General features: G+C 37.3%; 1 protein-coding gene across 2 annotated transcripts in view; it reads left to right on the forward strand.

Annotated features, from left to right (window-relative positions):
* NFXL1 (nuclear transcription factor, X-box binding like 1) overlaps positions 1-15,593 on the forward strand; it is a 58,602-nt gene that overhangs the window by 11,786 nt on the left and 31,223 nt on the right. For both annotated transcript variants that reach the window (XM_082282232.1, XM_082282233.1), the window contains exons 5-15: positions 108-286; positions 454-615; positions 718-818; positions 2,016-2,130; positions 2,484-2,608; positions 3,706-3,828; positions 5,138-5,228; positions 8,718-8,838; positions 9,500-9,656; positions 10,403-10,494; positions 13,748-13,769. In XM_082282232.1, the coding sequence (XP_082138358.1) occupies positions 108-286; positions 454-615; positions 718-818; positions 2,016-2,130; positions 2,484-2,608; positions 3,706-3,828; positions 5,138-5,228; positions 8,718-8,838; positions 9,500-9,656; positions 10,403-10,494; positions 13,748-13,769 (1,288 nt within the window). The remainder of the gene's footprint in view (positions 1-107; positions 287-453; positions 616-717; positions 819-2,015; positions 2,131-2,483; positions 2,609-3,705; positions 3,829-5,137; positions 5,229-8,717; positions 8,839-9,499; positions 9,657-10,402; positions 10,495-13,747; positions 13,770-15,593) is intronic.

A 15,593-nucleotide genomic window follows, 5' to 3' on the forward strand; every position in this document is an offset into this window, starting at 1 on the left:
GTAATAGAATACACTGCAACCCAGGACAGAAGGCAAAATGATAAAAACTGCTTTCTTTTTTTTAGTTTAAAAGAATTGCTTTACTTTTCACTCCTTTTCCCTTGTAGTCCAAAATGTAGGTTTGAATACAAACGCTCTGAAACTCCCAGTAGGTATTACTGTTACTGTGGAAAAGTGGAGAATCCAACAGTGGATCCATGGCTGGTACCTCACTCCTGTGGTCAGATATGTGAGAGGGAATTCAAACCTTCCTGTGGCCACAAATGTTTGCTGCTTTGTCATCCAGGTAAATCCTTGGTGTTTCTTGGTTGTGTCACCAGTATTTAGGTACCTGTTGCATAGTTCAACTTAAAATCTGTTAAGTATATTTAAAATTCTCAGAGTAAAAGAGATGTAGTCAAGGCTGCATTTGCTGAATGGTTGTTAGCAAGATATTCTTTTTCCTGTAATTAGGACCCTGTCCACCTTGCCCAAAGATGGTCACAACAACCTGTCACTGTAAGAAAGCCAAACCAGTGCCCCGAAGGTGCAGTGCCAAGGAGTGGTCTTGCCATCTGCCATGTGGACGAACATTGCTGTGTGGACAACATGTTTGTGAGAATCCCTGTCATGCAGGTAGACCAGCCTTTTTAACTTCAGAGCAGGTTGTTGCTGTTGTTAAAAGGCATCATCCTTTTGCGATTCCTACTCTTAATGTCACTTTGCAACTACATACAGGAGATTGTCAGCCTTGTCCACGTGTCAGTACACAACGGTGTACCTGTGGAAGACAGACAGCAGAGAGACTTTGTGCAAGTCCTCAGTGGCAGTGTGATCAGGTATGCTGAAGCTATCCTTTTTAACTTATTTCTCACCTTTATAAAATTTGATTATTTGGTGTATTAAAGATTGGAGAAATGTATCCAGTAAGAAAAAATTAATTTTTAACTTTTGAAAGTGCAACCAAAAATATAAACAGCATTGTTTGAGAAGAGATTTAGTTGGTGGCTCAGCTAATTTTTTGTAGTAGTTCAAATGTTACTGTTCTGGGGTTAAGCTAGCAGTGCATTTAACTTCATATACACTTTTTCTTGTACTAGAGGTTGAAATTTCAGCTGCTGCCTTCAAAAATAAGACTGAAACCACAGCTTAGTAGACAAGAGTTTCTTGCTTATTTTTAGGACTGTAGCAGAATGAAAGCTTTGTGATTAATTCTTTGAAGTATATTTGCAGCCTGTGCTTAAGACCAAGGCTATGGATTGACAGACTGGAAAAAATAAAAATAATTTTAAAAAATTAAGTGGCAGGGGGAAGGCTGCACCAGGAGGTACTTGGTCATTTTGATCCCAGTAAGAAAGGTACTTGGCCTCTGTGAAGTATGAATTAAAATGCAGTTTTTTTCAGCTAACACTATAGAGAAAAGGAGTATAATCTAAAGAATAGTATGTCCCTTTAGATCTCTGGAACCCCAAGCTGTGCAGCGTTGAATGGGCTGTGATACATGTGCAGCATGCAGTGCAGACCCCATTTTGGTTGTTGAAGGTATTGTAGGATCTTCTTACAAGAAAGCATCCTTGATCATAATTTCTACAAATGGAAAGAGTATTCAGATGAGAACTTCTTGCTGCACTTTTAGATAAAGGCAAGGACATGCAGACAGTCTAATCACTGGTACCAAGTGCGAGCTGCCTCCAATCTCTTCTGCTACAGTAAGTTTATCCTGTAGTCAAAGTGTATGTGCAGTACAATGTGGGCCTGAAGGCTGAGCTGTGTATGCAGCACAGCACAGACCTGGGACCACTCAGGTTTTCTGAAACACTAATTCCTCACTGTACTGTGGTCTTCCAGACAGGATCACTGCAGGGATGATCAGTTTTATTTGGTGAACTCAACAAATACAAGATTTATTAACAAAATTCAGAAAAAATGAAATTCCATCCAGAAGCATCTCACTCCTGCTTTTTGCTCTTGGCTTGCTTTGGCTTGGTATGTAGTTCCATTACATTGCGTTCACTTGGTTTCTCTGAATTTCTCAGGTGTGTGGGAAATGTTTGCCATGTGGCAATCACACATGTGAACAAGTTTGTCATGCTGGTCCCTGTGGAGACTGTCCTCGTTCTGGGAAAAGGTCCTGTCCATGTGGAAAAACAAGTAAGCTACTTTTTTTTTTTTAAATGATAAATCGAATAAAAAGTCCTCCAGTCTTTCACAGTCAGTAGTCTAGGCTAATTCTGCAGTGTAAATCTAATTCTGCTAATTCTGCAGAATAAAAAGTTCTCATAGTCAACCATGACAGTATATTAACTTTTTTTGCATAGCTTTCAAAGCTTTTTTTAGCACCAAGGGTTTAATTTGTGATGTGAATAACTGAGTAATTCTAAAGAAGCTTTTAAAAAAACAAAAGACAACTGTCATCTGAATTTATTGTACATTGCATTTTTTTCCTAAATATTTTGGCTTTTTTTTCGCTAAATGTTAACTTGTACTTCTCTCTCTTCATCTAGAGTTTACATTGCCTTGTACAGAAGATGTGCCCACCTGTGGTGATAGTTGTGACAAAGTTCTGGAATGTGGCATCCATAAATGTTCACAGCGCTGTCATCGGGGTCCCTGTGAAATATGCAGACAGGTTAGTTGTTGCAGTGGGGATTACTGCAACAAAGTATATTTCAAACCAGGAGTCCCGTGGAAACCGAAGTATATATGGACAGATTGGTGGTAGATGTTTCAGAGATGTTTATTTCTCCAGCCGCATGGCCGGGGCTCAGCTCAGGAACTCCCCCAGTCACGGGACCCGAGGGTCCTTGGCCACACCGGGAAACACAAACCAACCAATGGGGAATGAGACTGAGCAGGGGCAGGGAGACCCCGTGTCTCCCCCCAGGGCCCCTCTCCCAGGGCTCCATGGCAGGGGGAGGAGACCCCAACAGTTAGTCTTCCTGTAGCATGTTCACATTTTGTTTGGGCTCTTAAACTATGTGCCTGGAACAGTGCAAGTCACCTGAGGAAAATGAAATAATATCTATCACAAAATCTGTGACTTTGTTTATTAAAAACAACATGTTCTTTCATTATTCCCCTCCCACCCCAACACAGTTCTGAATAAGTAGTTGAGTATTGTGTTGAGTTGAGGCTGTACCTGGATGAGTGTATTGCTTTGGCTTGGTTTTGTTTTGTTTTTTAAAATTTTTATGTCCTAAAAGACACTTAATTTTTTCTCCATCTTTTCTAGCTTCCTTTTGGCTTTGTCTTTCTATGATATTCCTTCATTAGTGAAATTGAAGGTGGTGTGACATAACATTATTTTCTTCTTTGTAAGAAAATTAAGTTTTACTGTACTCTAGATATCTCTGGAGCTCCTGTGGTCTGGCCTACAAAACCATTGCTCTGTCAGGTCTCAGTTGTCTCTTCCTGAACCAGCTTTGGCTACGAAGTCTAGGTGATAGTAGTTATCACATGACAGCCATGATGAAGGGCAGATAAACCTGCTCATCTACTTCTTAAATTATCTGTATACGCTATGGGTGCAGGAGAGGTACTTTTTTGTATGAATTTGTTTTGCAGTTATGTTTGTCATCTTGCACGACACACTTGGCATTGTGTATACAATGTAATGTTACTTTCCCTTGAACTTTCCTTTACAGATAGTAGTAGAATGTTTTATTTTCTTTTTTTTTCTCTTCTATTAAAAATACTCTGCCTTTTTTTCCCTGTCTTGCTGCCCAGGAGGTTGAAAAACAGTGTCGCTGTGGAAAGCACACCAAGCGCATGCCGTGTCATAAGCCATATCTGTGTGAAACAAAGTGTACGAAAATCCGTGATTGTCAAAAGCACCAGTGTCGGAGGAAGGTAAGTGCCCAGATACAATCTTTCTCAAATGCATTTTTTAGCTCACTTCTTAAAAAGTCTAGATAACATAACATCAATTTGTTGCTCCACCTCATGTTATTGTATAGAAAGAGGAGCTTATTTCCATGCCACTGAAACTTAATTTTCAGTGTACCAGAATTCTCTGAAAAGGATGACATCAGGTTAAACTCACTGGCCTTATAAACAGGGAGGGGATTTCGACAACTTTCCAGTTCCAGAAGGCAGTTTTGCTTCCCAGTTCTTGAGTAGTCACTGATGCTTTATGCATTCTGAAGTAGTTAAATCAATTTATTTCCCTACTTTGTAGGAAGAGCTGAGAATCACTTATAACTTGGCAGCCCAGCATTCCACACCACCTTCAAATACACACCAGTGCAAGCAGCAGTGGTCTGACAGTTGGGAATTGGAGTTTTGTTTCCCTTCTTCTTTGAAGTCAAAAGGAATGATTGATACTCAGAAGTATCTTTTGAGTTTATTCATTCAAGAGACCCTGAAAGTTGCCTGCTATTTGTGAATTAATACATTGTGAAAGTTGGATTACTTACCACAAATAGGCATGAAAAGATACAGTTTTACTCTTAGGTTTTTTTTAATATTATTGTTACAGTGAATTTACTTTGTGTGAAAAGATTACAAAACAAGTAAATGCAGTGTTGGCAGCTCTGTGATGAAAAATCCAGATTTCTTGTTGGAAGGAGGGTGCCTTTCAAGTTAATAGAAAAGATGATGTTCTCTCCTGTCATGGCACCCACCGATGTGATGGTTTTGTGGAATGTTCTCATTCTTTCACATTACTGATTTATATAAGAATAAAAAATAGATAACTGGTCTTGAAGTTAACTAACCTTTACTACAAAGGTAAAAATGTATTAAAAAAAAAAAAGGTTAGTAACATTTTTCTGCCAGGGACAATATAGCATAAAAATGGAAAAAATTGCAGAGTAGTGAGGTAAACTGTCAGATGGCCTATCTTCTGAAATTATTTTGGATTAAAATATTGTAATAATTTGAACTTTTAAATGTTCTTATGCTTTTTTGAAGCCCTCTGCCTTTTTAGTTTGTTGAATGATGCATTCAAATGTGTGTTCTCTTGTTATTTTCTAATACAAAATTTTTTTTAAAACCACTTTACAGGTGGCCTTTTTTCTGGAATGAGTTTGAGGAAATTTCACTAAAGTGCACTGACATTTTTTAAAATAAGTATTGAAAAAATGAGATAGTGGAAGAGGGAAAGTATATACCAGAAATTTCTGTTTCCAGTTATTAGACTTTTTGTTATTTTTAATAGTGCTGTTCTGGAAACTGTCCACCTTGTGATCAAGTCTGTGGGCGGACTCTCGGCTGCAGAAATCACAAATGTCCTTCAGGCTGCCACAGAGGTAAGAACAGGTGAAGAATCCTTGTAGCGATGGGATGTTGTTTACTTTTGCCTGCTTGCAGGACTGTGTGTGGTGCTTAATAAATTCTCTCCATTGTTGCATGTGGGCTTTTTGTGGGGGCAGTGTGTTTGAAAGTGCTGGTTAGAACTTAAGGACTTACATAGTGGCAACCTGTGTTTTTATCTGGTGATTTTGCTTAATATTGTTCCTCTGAAAATGCTCTTGTCTCCAGCTGTGTAATTCAAAAGCCATGGCTTTTGAGTAATTTTTCCCAATAATTCTGTTCACTGAATATGCATTACAAAGTCCAAATACATACAGAAATGACTGCTGCTGATTGAGTCTGAATGGTTTTAAAAAATCCTAGAATGCAACATGTGGTGGTACAAGCAGGCTTAAAAAAAAAAAAAAAAGGATGGAATTTGAATGTATATTGGTATCCTACCAGTAAAAGAAAATAAGAACTTGTTACTGACTATAAGAAGGATAACAAAAAAGTTTGCTTCCGAATCCAGTGACCTTGGTTAAAAAGATACTGGAAACACACAAAATTACCTGGCAGATTGCTTTGATATTTGCTTGGTTGGGGGCTAAATTGGAATGACTGAAAAATTGTCTGCCCTCTCAGCAATTTTCCCCACAGAAGCTGCTGTCCTGCTGAAACAGCAGCCAAGTAGCCTCTGTAATTTCCCTTAGTATTCTGAAGTATAAGTTGCAACAGCTCATGAAATAATTTTCAACTTGTTCAGCGAGTCTTGCTTCTGAGGCAGTGACTCTTAGGAGGAGAGGACAGGTAAATGTGGTAGTTGTACTTGTTAACTTGCTATTAAATCTGTCACCACAAACTAGTGGTTTGATTTTTCTCTGTACACTGTGTCCCTTTTTTTCTTTTCCTTTCTTGTCCATCCCCTGTACCTCTCTAAAATCTTGTAAATATGTAATTTTTTGTGTACTGTCAGAAGAAGACTGATAACATTGTTTTTCCACATTAGTTTGGTTGATAACTAAATCATTGAATAAAATTCTGATTGGAAAACTAAAGAGCTAATGCTGCATTATAGGATAAACTTATATGTTGAGTGATTGTTTTTATTTGATGTTGCTTGCATTTTACAGCCTGGCTCAAAGTGACAAAGATTTCTAATAATTTTAATATGAAAACAATAAAGCAATGTCTATAAGAAAACAAAAGTGATCTTTGAGAATGTAAATATCAAATATATACACTTTGAAGAGTAATTTATCAAAAGAGTATAATTGTCTATTTACTAACTAAAGCTGCATATAATGAAGGTAATGACTGATGATACCAGATGATAAATTTATTTTCTTTTCTAAATTCTCTGTGCTTTAACAAAATAGTCTAGTACAGTTTGTGTCTTCATAAATATTTGAAAATATTACTAATAAAGGCAATTATTTTTATGTCAAAATATTTATATTAATGTGTTTCTCCCTAAATACCAATATTTTAATAGCTACTGAAAGTTATGATTAATTATTTTGTCTTTAGTATGTAACTAGGTCAGGGTAATTTTCCAAAAAGCTGCCAGATTGCAGTGACCACTGGTGTTAAAGGAAATAGATGCCTCCTAGAAAATAACTTCTTTAAAAGGACCCCATCTCAGAATGGACCCCATCTCAAAAGGACTTAATCTCAGAATTATTAGAAGTTGCTGATAATAAGCACTCGGCCTTTAGCAGGAGTCTGTGAAAACAGGTAGCTTAGGTTTTTGGTTGTCTACTTTTCTTAAATATTTATCATGCTTGCTGAAATTTGCAATGTGTTGCCAGGGAATAGAAGTGTTTTGCTTCTTACTGTGGTACATTTATAACACTTGATTTGGGAACAGTGTGCTCTCACCTTATCTTCAAGCACTCTGAATCTCTGATCTCTGCCTTTCTGTATTTTTGAGAATGTAGTCGTCTTTGTTAATGGGATATTTAAAAGAATTCTACACATATTAGCCACTCTGGGCAGTATAGCTTTAGACCTTCAATTTCTTTTGCAAAAGGAGCTGGACAAGCTTGAGAAGTGGGCCCTTGGGAATCTCATGAGGCTTAACAAGCCCAGGGCAAGTTGCTGCACCGGAGTTGGGGCAACCCCTGGTATCAACACAGGCTGGGGGATGAACAGATCCAGAGCAGCCCTGCCAAGAGGGACTTGGGGGTGCTGGTGGGTGAGAGGCTGGACATGACCCAGCCATGTGCACTCACAGCCCAGAAAGCCAAACGTGTCCTGGGCTGCATCCAGAGCACCGTGGGCAGCAGGGCCAGGGAGGGGATTCTGCCCCTCTGCTCTGCTCTGGTGAGACCCCACCTGGAGCCCTGCATCCACCTCTGGGGTCCCAGCACAGGAAGGACATGGACCTGCTGGAGCAAGTCCAGAGGAGGACACCAAGATGATGAGAGGGATGGAGCAGCTCTCTTGTGAGGAAAAGGTGAGAGAACTGGATTTGTTCAACCCCAGGAGAAGACTCCAGGGTGACCTAATTGCAGCCTTGCAGTCCCTAAAGCAGCCTACAAGAAAGAAAGATGGAGGAGGACTTTTTACAAGGGCATGTAGTGGTAGGACAAGGGGGCATGGCTTTAAATGAAGAGAGAGTAGGTTTAGATTAGATACTAGGAAGAGATTTTTCCTGTGAGGGTGGTGAGGCACTGGAACAGGTTGCCCAGAGAAATTTTGGATGCCCCATCCCTGGCAGTGTTCAAGGCTGGGTTGGATGGGGCTTTGAGCAGTATGGTCTAGTGACAGGTGTTCCTGTCCATGGCAGGGGGGTTGGATCTAGACCATCTTTAAAGTCCCTTCAAACCCAAACAATTCTATGTTTCTGTGTGTGCTGATCATTATACTGTTATTCAATTTACTTTGCAATTTAAAGACTGTAGTGCTTCCATCCTTTTGTCTTCAGCAGCCTTTTGCTGGTGAGACATCTGCTTCTTGAAATGCTGCTTTTCATATTCCACTAACAAGTCAGAATTGCTTAAAAATTTCTGTTGTCAATACATTTTTCAGTTGTTCTCTTTAAAATTTCAGAATGCAGCACGATTAGTAAGCTAAAATCCCATGTCTAAATTGGCTTTTTTTAGAAGATTCATATTCTTGCTGTTAATTACTCAGTAATAAAACTTAGCAGTTGGTGTAGAAATGGTGTGGGAGAGTTATAAATTAAAACATAGATCTTTTACAGATACATTTTTAAAATTATATCAAATTAGTAACATTAGTAACTTTATAGAGGTGGAGGATGTTTTCAAGGAAGCATTCGTTATACATAGGCTGAACATTAAAATCATACAAAATCTGCAGAACTTTATTGTACCAGTTTTTCAGTGTCCCTTTTTGAATTTAGATGAAAGATGACATTTCTTCATATGTAAGACTGAATACAAATGGAAAATACCTAAGTGTTGTGTGATCCAAATTAAATTGTGAGAGGGGGGTGATTTCTGACTTGCTTGCCGTATTGTTAATATGTTTATTTTTAGGTAGTTGTAATCCATGTCCAGAGACTGTAGATGTGAAATGCAATTGTGGAAAAACTGTCATAAAAGTGCCCTGTGGCAGAGAGCGTACCATCAGACCTCCCAAGTGCAAGCAGCTGTGCAGGTCAGTATAGAAAGTGTGTGCATTTCGTCTTCTTAAGTGGAGCTTAAAGTCTCCTTAAAGAAAGCAGTAAAATATACCTTGAAAGGCAAAAACTGTTCCTTATCTGATTACAGCTATTACTTCTCAGTCTTCTGTATCCTCGACTATGCAGATGGAGATTAGCAATAATCCTTCCTATCAGATACCTCTCTGCCACCGAGGTTTCATGAGCAGGTTGCCTGCTTCATGGGGGAGGTTCTGTCTCACCAAGCTTTTCCAACTCTGTAGTCCAGCTCATTTCTTCAAGTCGTCTCTGGTATGTTTCAAAGTACGTCAGAGAGGCAGTTTATCTAGAAAACTTTGCTAGCAAAAGGAAAAAGAATATTTTCTGCTGGGTTGTAGCACGATAACATAGTGCAAGAGCAGAATTAGGATGGAAACAGCCGTTTGAATATGTAAACCAAACTTCGATTTTTAATTTTATTTAGAATTCCTCTTAAATTTTATTGTAATGTTAACCACCTGCTGAAGGTGAGAAGTAAACTAATTTTAGTAAATTAATTTTAGGAAAATACCAACAACTTGTTCATTTCAATTCTTTACATGTTGAACATACTTGCCCAGTGACTGTAACTTCATATTTCTTGCTGTCATATTGATTCATTCTTGGATTTTACTTCAGTCGGCCACCTACCTGTCACCACTCTACCCAGGAGAAACACTATTGTCACTTTGGGCGGTGTCCTCCGTGTCGTCAGCCCTGCCAGAAAACCTTAACGTGTGGTCATTTGTGCCCTGTTTCCTGCCATGATGAAGCACTTGTGAAGCAAACTGGCTTAGTAAGTAAACAGTGAAAAATGGTGTATTATTTGTGTTCGGAACAATGAGCATCAGTTTGACCTGAATCTTAGTTTTGAGGCTTTTGGAGTTCAGAGTAAACACCTAATCAAGCACAGAGCTATGTGTACCGCTCAGCATGATGCTAAGTGGTTCTAGCTCCTTTGTTGCAACCTAAGTAATTTTGTAATACATAATTGAATTGCTCAAAAAATTACAAGATTTTTGTTGGAGTATTAAATGTATTTGTTGGAGTATTAATGTATTAAAAACATTAAATTTCAGCTGTAAGCAATTGCTTTTAACATAAGAACAAAAAAATAAATTTTAAGTCTGATTTTATAAAACCATCAAATTTTGCACAAGCTAGAAGCCAGAAATTGTTTGGCATTTTTTAACATGACACGTATTATGCACTGCATGATGGTAATGGAACTAGCTTAAATAATTGAAATCTTTTTACCTTTATTAACTGGTTAGAATTGTTTTACTGTTCTTTTTCATTTGGCTTGGTGCTTAATTTTTAGCACTAGGAGCCACAGGACTTAATTTTCCTATCCCTAACCAGGCTAAGAATGAAACTGTAATTTTTTGTCTGTAAGGGGTGTGGAGATTTCCGTTAGTAAAAAGCTAGTTACTAGAAAGTACATTTGTTAGAACTGGAAACTCTTTACATGATATGCTTATTTATGGCCAAGCAGATAGTTCCATTTGTGTTCTGTATTCAACTAGTGTCTTTTGCTCTCAGCATCAGTCTGCAGGGCCTTGGGAACAGCCATCTGAGCCAGCCTTCATTCAGACTGCACTACCGTGCCCTCCCTGTGAGGTTCCTATACCAGTGTAAGTATTAAAATAAACAAAAAAACAAATTTAAAAAAGATGTTTTGTATGGAGATTTTTTTCTTTTTATATTGTCATAGAGATGGACATGAAAGTAACCATATTTGCAGCTGAAAAGGAAATGCCTATGTGAACACCAATCTCATAAAACTAGGAGCACCATAATAGACATTTTCGTAGTGTCTACTCACTGTATGAAATGATTGATTGTGTTAGTAAAGATCAGTTCTTTCTGATAAGTGTTGTGTGTAATGCTACTTTAAAAGACAGGTATGAAAATTGTGAAGTTTGATAGTCATCAGTGACATGACTTTTTCTGTGTATTTTCTATCTTGTTTGGTTTATGGGATCATAATATTCTGCATAATGAGTTGCTATTTTGTTTCTCAGTTCTTCGGTTATTATATGCTAGTGAATGGCAGGTGGGCACTTTTATCCCATATGCTTCTTTCCTTTCTGTTTTTGACTTGTCCCAAAGGTTCTCCTTGAGTTGAGCTGAATCAACTCTTTCTATGGTGATGCTGAGGATATAAGGGAAGACATGATGATGACTTTTTTTTGCCTTTTTTCAATTTGATGAAACCTCTGTTTACATTATGAATTGAGGACCCATAATTCAATATTTATATCAAAAATAAAGTGCTGGTGGTTTTGGTCTGTTTTTGTGTTGTGTTCTCTTACTATTTTTAACTCTGCATACTTCACAGGTGTTTGTGTCTTCTTGGTTTTTAAACATCCCTCCTTTGTTTTATGAAGTGAGAACTAGATGGAGTAAGATATTAAAAATATATATTTAACTGTCAATGTAGATAGGTTTAGAACTTAATATAGGATTGTGCTATAATAGGTTTTACTTTTGTTCAAATGTATGACCACTCAGTACTTCTGATACTTGGACTCAAAGCCAGACTCACAAAAGGTGAAAAAGTCAGATTGTTATGAGCAATCTGGTTTCAGTGTTTGGGTAGAAGCCAGCTGTAGAAGCTGTCTCACGTAGATATTCAGCAGAGGTCATTGTTTAACATCGTGCATTATGTAAGGTATATCTCCTCGTTCCTCTGAATTTCCACATCAGAATCAGCTTTGTTAGTCTGAAGACTGCTCCCCAGAGGAGGTAAGTCATCCAAGTGAGAAGGAAACCATACAGAAAAAGTTGTACTTAATTTTGTAACTGGAGGAAGAATTGTTTCATTTCATAGTGCTTTGGGCAAATTAAGGTTCTGTTAGCATTAGGTCACATTAATTCTGGAATATCCCATCTCTCTTGATCAATCTTTGCAATTTTAATGTTATTTTTCTTTTTTTTAATAATATGAGATAAGGTTCCTGAATTAACAAAATAATAAAAAACCATGTGTAGCTACAAAGCAAATGACCTGACAATTTCTTTGATCATTGCTAGAACAATGGTATTTGCACAAATATGTTGATGGAGAATAGTTTAAATAATACTCTTCTGTATGGATGGATGTTCATGGAGATTCCATCCTTCATTGGTGAGGTTTTGCAGTCCTTTTCTGATTTTGTTCCTAATAATTTGGTATCTTTGAGCATAAGCGTGGTATCTTTGAGAGATTTGTTGTGGAATATATTTAGTATCTATTTCTGTAAGTAGTTAAAAGGAAGATTTCTATTTGCTCTGCTAGTTACGCAGAACAATTAAGGCTGGAAGTTACCTTGAAGTCAGGTCATCTAGTGCAGCCTCCTGCTTAAAGCAGATCAACAGTGAATTCAGGGTGTTTTTCTCTAGCTTTGTCCAGATGGACCTTAAAGCCCCTCGAGTACATCAGTTCTACTCAGAACCTTCCTTGTTTAAGAGTAGGATTGTTGTCTCTTGCATCCTTGCTGTGAACCTCAGGAAGGAGCCTGGCTTCATCACTTTGGTAACTTCCCCTAATTGCCACTGTTATATCCCCGGCCTGTGGCCTTCCGTATTGCTGGGATTTAGTCAGTCACTAGATGCAGGACTTTATCTCCTGCATTTCATGAAAATCCTCTCAGGCTGTACCTTCAGCCTGTTTAGATGCTGAATGGTACCCCTGCATTTGAATATGTTGATTGTACTGTCCTTTAGCATTATCTGCAAAATTGGTGCATTTTGTCTCTTGCAAGTTACCAGGGAAAAAATAATTAAACATGATAGGTCCCAAGCTGAAGAATTCCATATGTAACTGCTGTCCAAGCAGTATACAAAAACGAGCTACTAATATTTGAGCCCAGTGATCCTACTAGTTTTTTATGCATCGTAGTTCATCTGACACCCTTACAGCTCAACTTGAATGCAAGTTTGCCATGGGGAATTCCTCATCTACAGATCTAGTTACATGGCAGAAGACAGTCTGGCTGCTTGAGCAGTTTACCCTTGCAGTGGAACAGAAGTGTGCTACACTGGAATGCAGAGGTTCTAGAAGCTAAATTAGCTGGATATTGGAAGATTGTTGTGGATTTAGGGTAGTTGAGCTGTGCGAAGAACAGGCTCCTGTGTTGCATTTGCTGGTTCTTACACTAGGTGGCTGATTGCTCTTGTTAGTAGCCTGCTGTCCTAAACATCGTCTGCAGCTCTTGTTATTTTGTGTCAGAGAAGTTATCAGGGATAATTTTTATTTTTTTTTTAATACTCTTCTGGAAATTTTTAGGAACTGATTTACACATATTTTATCTTGAATGTTCGTGATTTCATTACTCTCCCTTAAAAGATTTTATTAGAGAGATGAAGGGGATGACAGATATGAAATGAGAGGTAAAAAGAAATAGATACTTTTCAAAATAACTTGAGCAAAAGATTGATTTCAGTGTTTGGATGAGTCACCATTTAATACCTTCACAATTTTGATCCAATTACAGGTTTTCTTCCTGAGGAAAAAGTAAACCATTCTAAAAGGGAGAAAACTAAACGTAAGAGTAGACTAGATCTCTGAAATAATTGAAAAATATGTTGTAATGTATTAGCAGAGACAAAGAAGATGATATTTGGAACCAAAGCAGGTTACTTTCTAAAAAGTAACTGATTTCATATACAACTACAAATCATTTGCACATGAAACAAATTTTGAGATTTTTGTTATAAAACACAGCAATCCAAACAACTGTGGAAAAGGAGGAGGTGTTGAGCTGCATAGATGGGTGATTTTCTCTTAGTTTGCACTTCAAAAAAATAGGTTGCACTAATTTTTATGTGAAAATCACTGTCACTCTTTTAAGTCCCCTAAACAAATATTTATTTTCTAAATCTCTGATTTTTTTTCTTTAACAGGGAGTGTCTTGGACAGCATGAGGTGAGTCATGGAAACTGCCTTATGAAGTGAAATATGGCAAATACCTTATTTTGTCAGGCTGCAAAATAAAAAGCATTAAAAAGAAATAGTAGATTGTTTTAATACTTATTTTAAAATCAGTGAAGTACCTTAACATAAGAGCTTCCATATCAGAAGGTATTTTAGTTCCTTTATGAACGATGTATAACTATTTGACTTCGTGGAATTCATGGACAGAAGTTTAAACTCATTTATGTAGCTATTTGTGTTTTCTTGCAGTTGTTTAAATTGTGTTTAAATGTTTTTCGGCGGTCTTATTAAATATTTATGTTTTTTTCCCCCCCCTCATTCTGTAGTTAATATTCTCTCTCTGTCACACACTCCTGAGTTCTATGAACTGAGGTGTATATTTTAAAAGGATCAGGAACATAATGTCATACAGGAAAATTCTCATGTGACTTGGATCTAAGCACACATGGATGAAATCAGACAGTACAGTGGAAACTTCTTTTGTGTTAGTTACTAACTTGTCTTTTTGGTGTGTAGCCTTCTCTAGTTGTAGATGAAGTCACTGTCTATTTTGGCTTACATGAGAAGAGAATCTAATTAATGCGCAATAGCTTTCATCATTATTCACAATAATTTCTAAAAGTTGTGAAATTTATGGTCAAATATTTTTTCTTGATTTCAAAAGATGATTGCTAAACTAATTTTGAAAAAGCTATCGCTATTATGGCTTTGTCTACTAATATGTCTGGTATAAATTCACTGTCAAAGCCTGACTAACAATATTATAAAAAAACCTAGGATCATTTTAAGCAAATAAAAAATTTTGGAAAACACTAAATACAAAAATATGAAAGGTCTTTTTTTTCTTTGACCTTTATTAGTAATCTCTTGTTGTGTTGTTGTAACGGTGGCTTGATTATGTTGTGGCAACATCTTCAAATGTTGTTATCAACGTTTATGTAGCCACAGTCTGTTTGGGCAGCACGTTCATTAACCCATCCAGGTTGTGAATGCAGCTTTTCCATAGAGCTACTTTGCAGCTTGACAGTTGCTGAAGAAAAATGTGCCCTGAAAGCAGATGAAAAGAACAACCATGCATGTCTGTTTGTTGTTGAAACAGATGGGCTTTGTTTTGTTTTTCCTCAGTAAAACTTACATGCACATTAGCCAATTTTTTATTGAGTCAGTGACATGGTTTTTGATGGGACATACCGAATCTCACCCAAATTTCATGAACTTACGTATAAACAATATACAAACTGGTCTACAGACACAGTCTATAACTTGGTCTAGACAATACAGAAGGATTTGGTTCTGTTCAGATGTACATGATTGTGAAGTTTGTCCTTCCACATAGCAGGACAGTATCAGTACTCTATTACTAGAGAAAATAGTAACAATTACTACATATTTATTACTACTTGTTTCAGAATAATTAAAAAAACCTTCACTTTCTGTAGCATACTGGTCTTAGAAAAATCATTCAGTGGCTTTGGGTCATGTCTTCTTCATGGATTTGCATTGAAAATAAGGACAAATGCCTGGGGGTATATAGCTGACTTAAATTATTTAAATTTTTGATGCTACTCTAGATGAAATGTTACTTCTCTCAGCCAGCAGAGGCCGGTGCTGCCTTCCCGCTGAAGTGCAGTGGTTCCTGGAGTGAAATTGTCTCCTGACCTTTGATATTTTGATGGAAGTCAAGGAAAAAAATGATTCATTAATGTGTGTGGGAAGTGTATTTTTTTTGCAGTGGATTTTGTGTTCATTGTGCATTTTTGTGTTGTCCTGAAATCTCTGGAAATAAAAAAAAAATAACATAATGTCTGTTCAGTG

This window comes from Coloeus monedula, assembly GCF_965178545.1.
Source record: "Coloeus monedula genome assembly, chromosome: 5".
Lineage (NCBI taxonomy): Eukaryota > Metazoa > Chordata > Aves > Passeriformes > Corvidae > Coloeus > Coloeus monedula.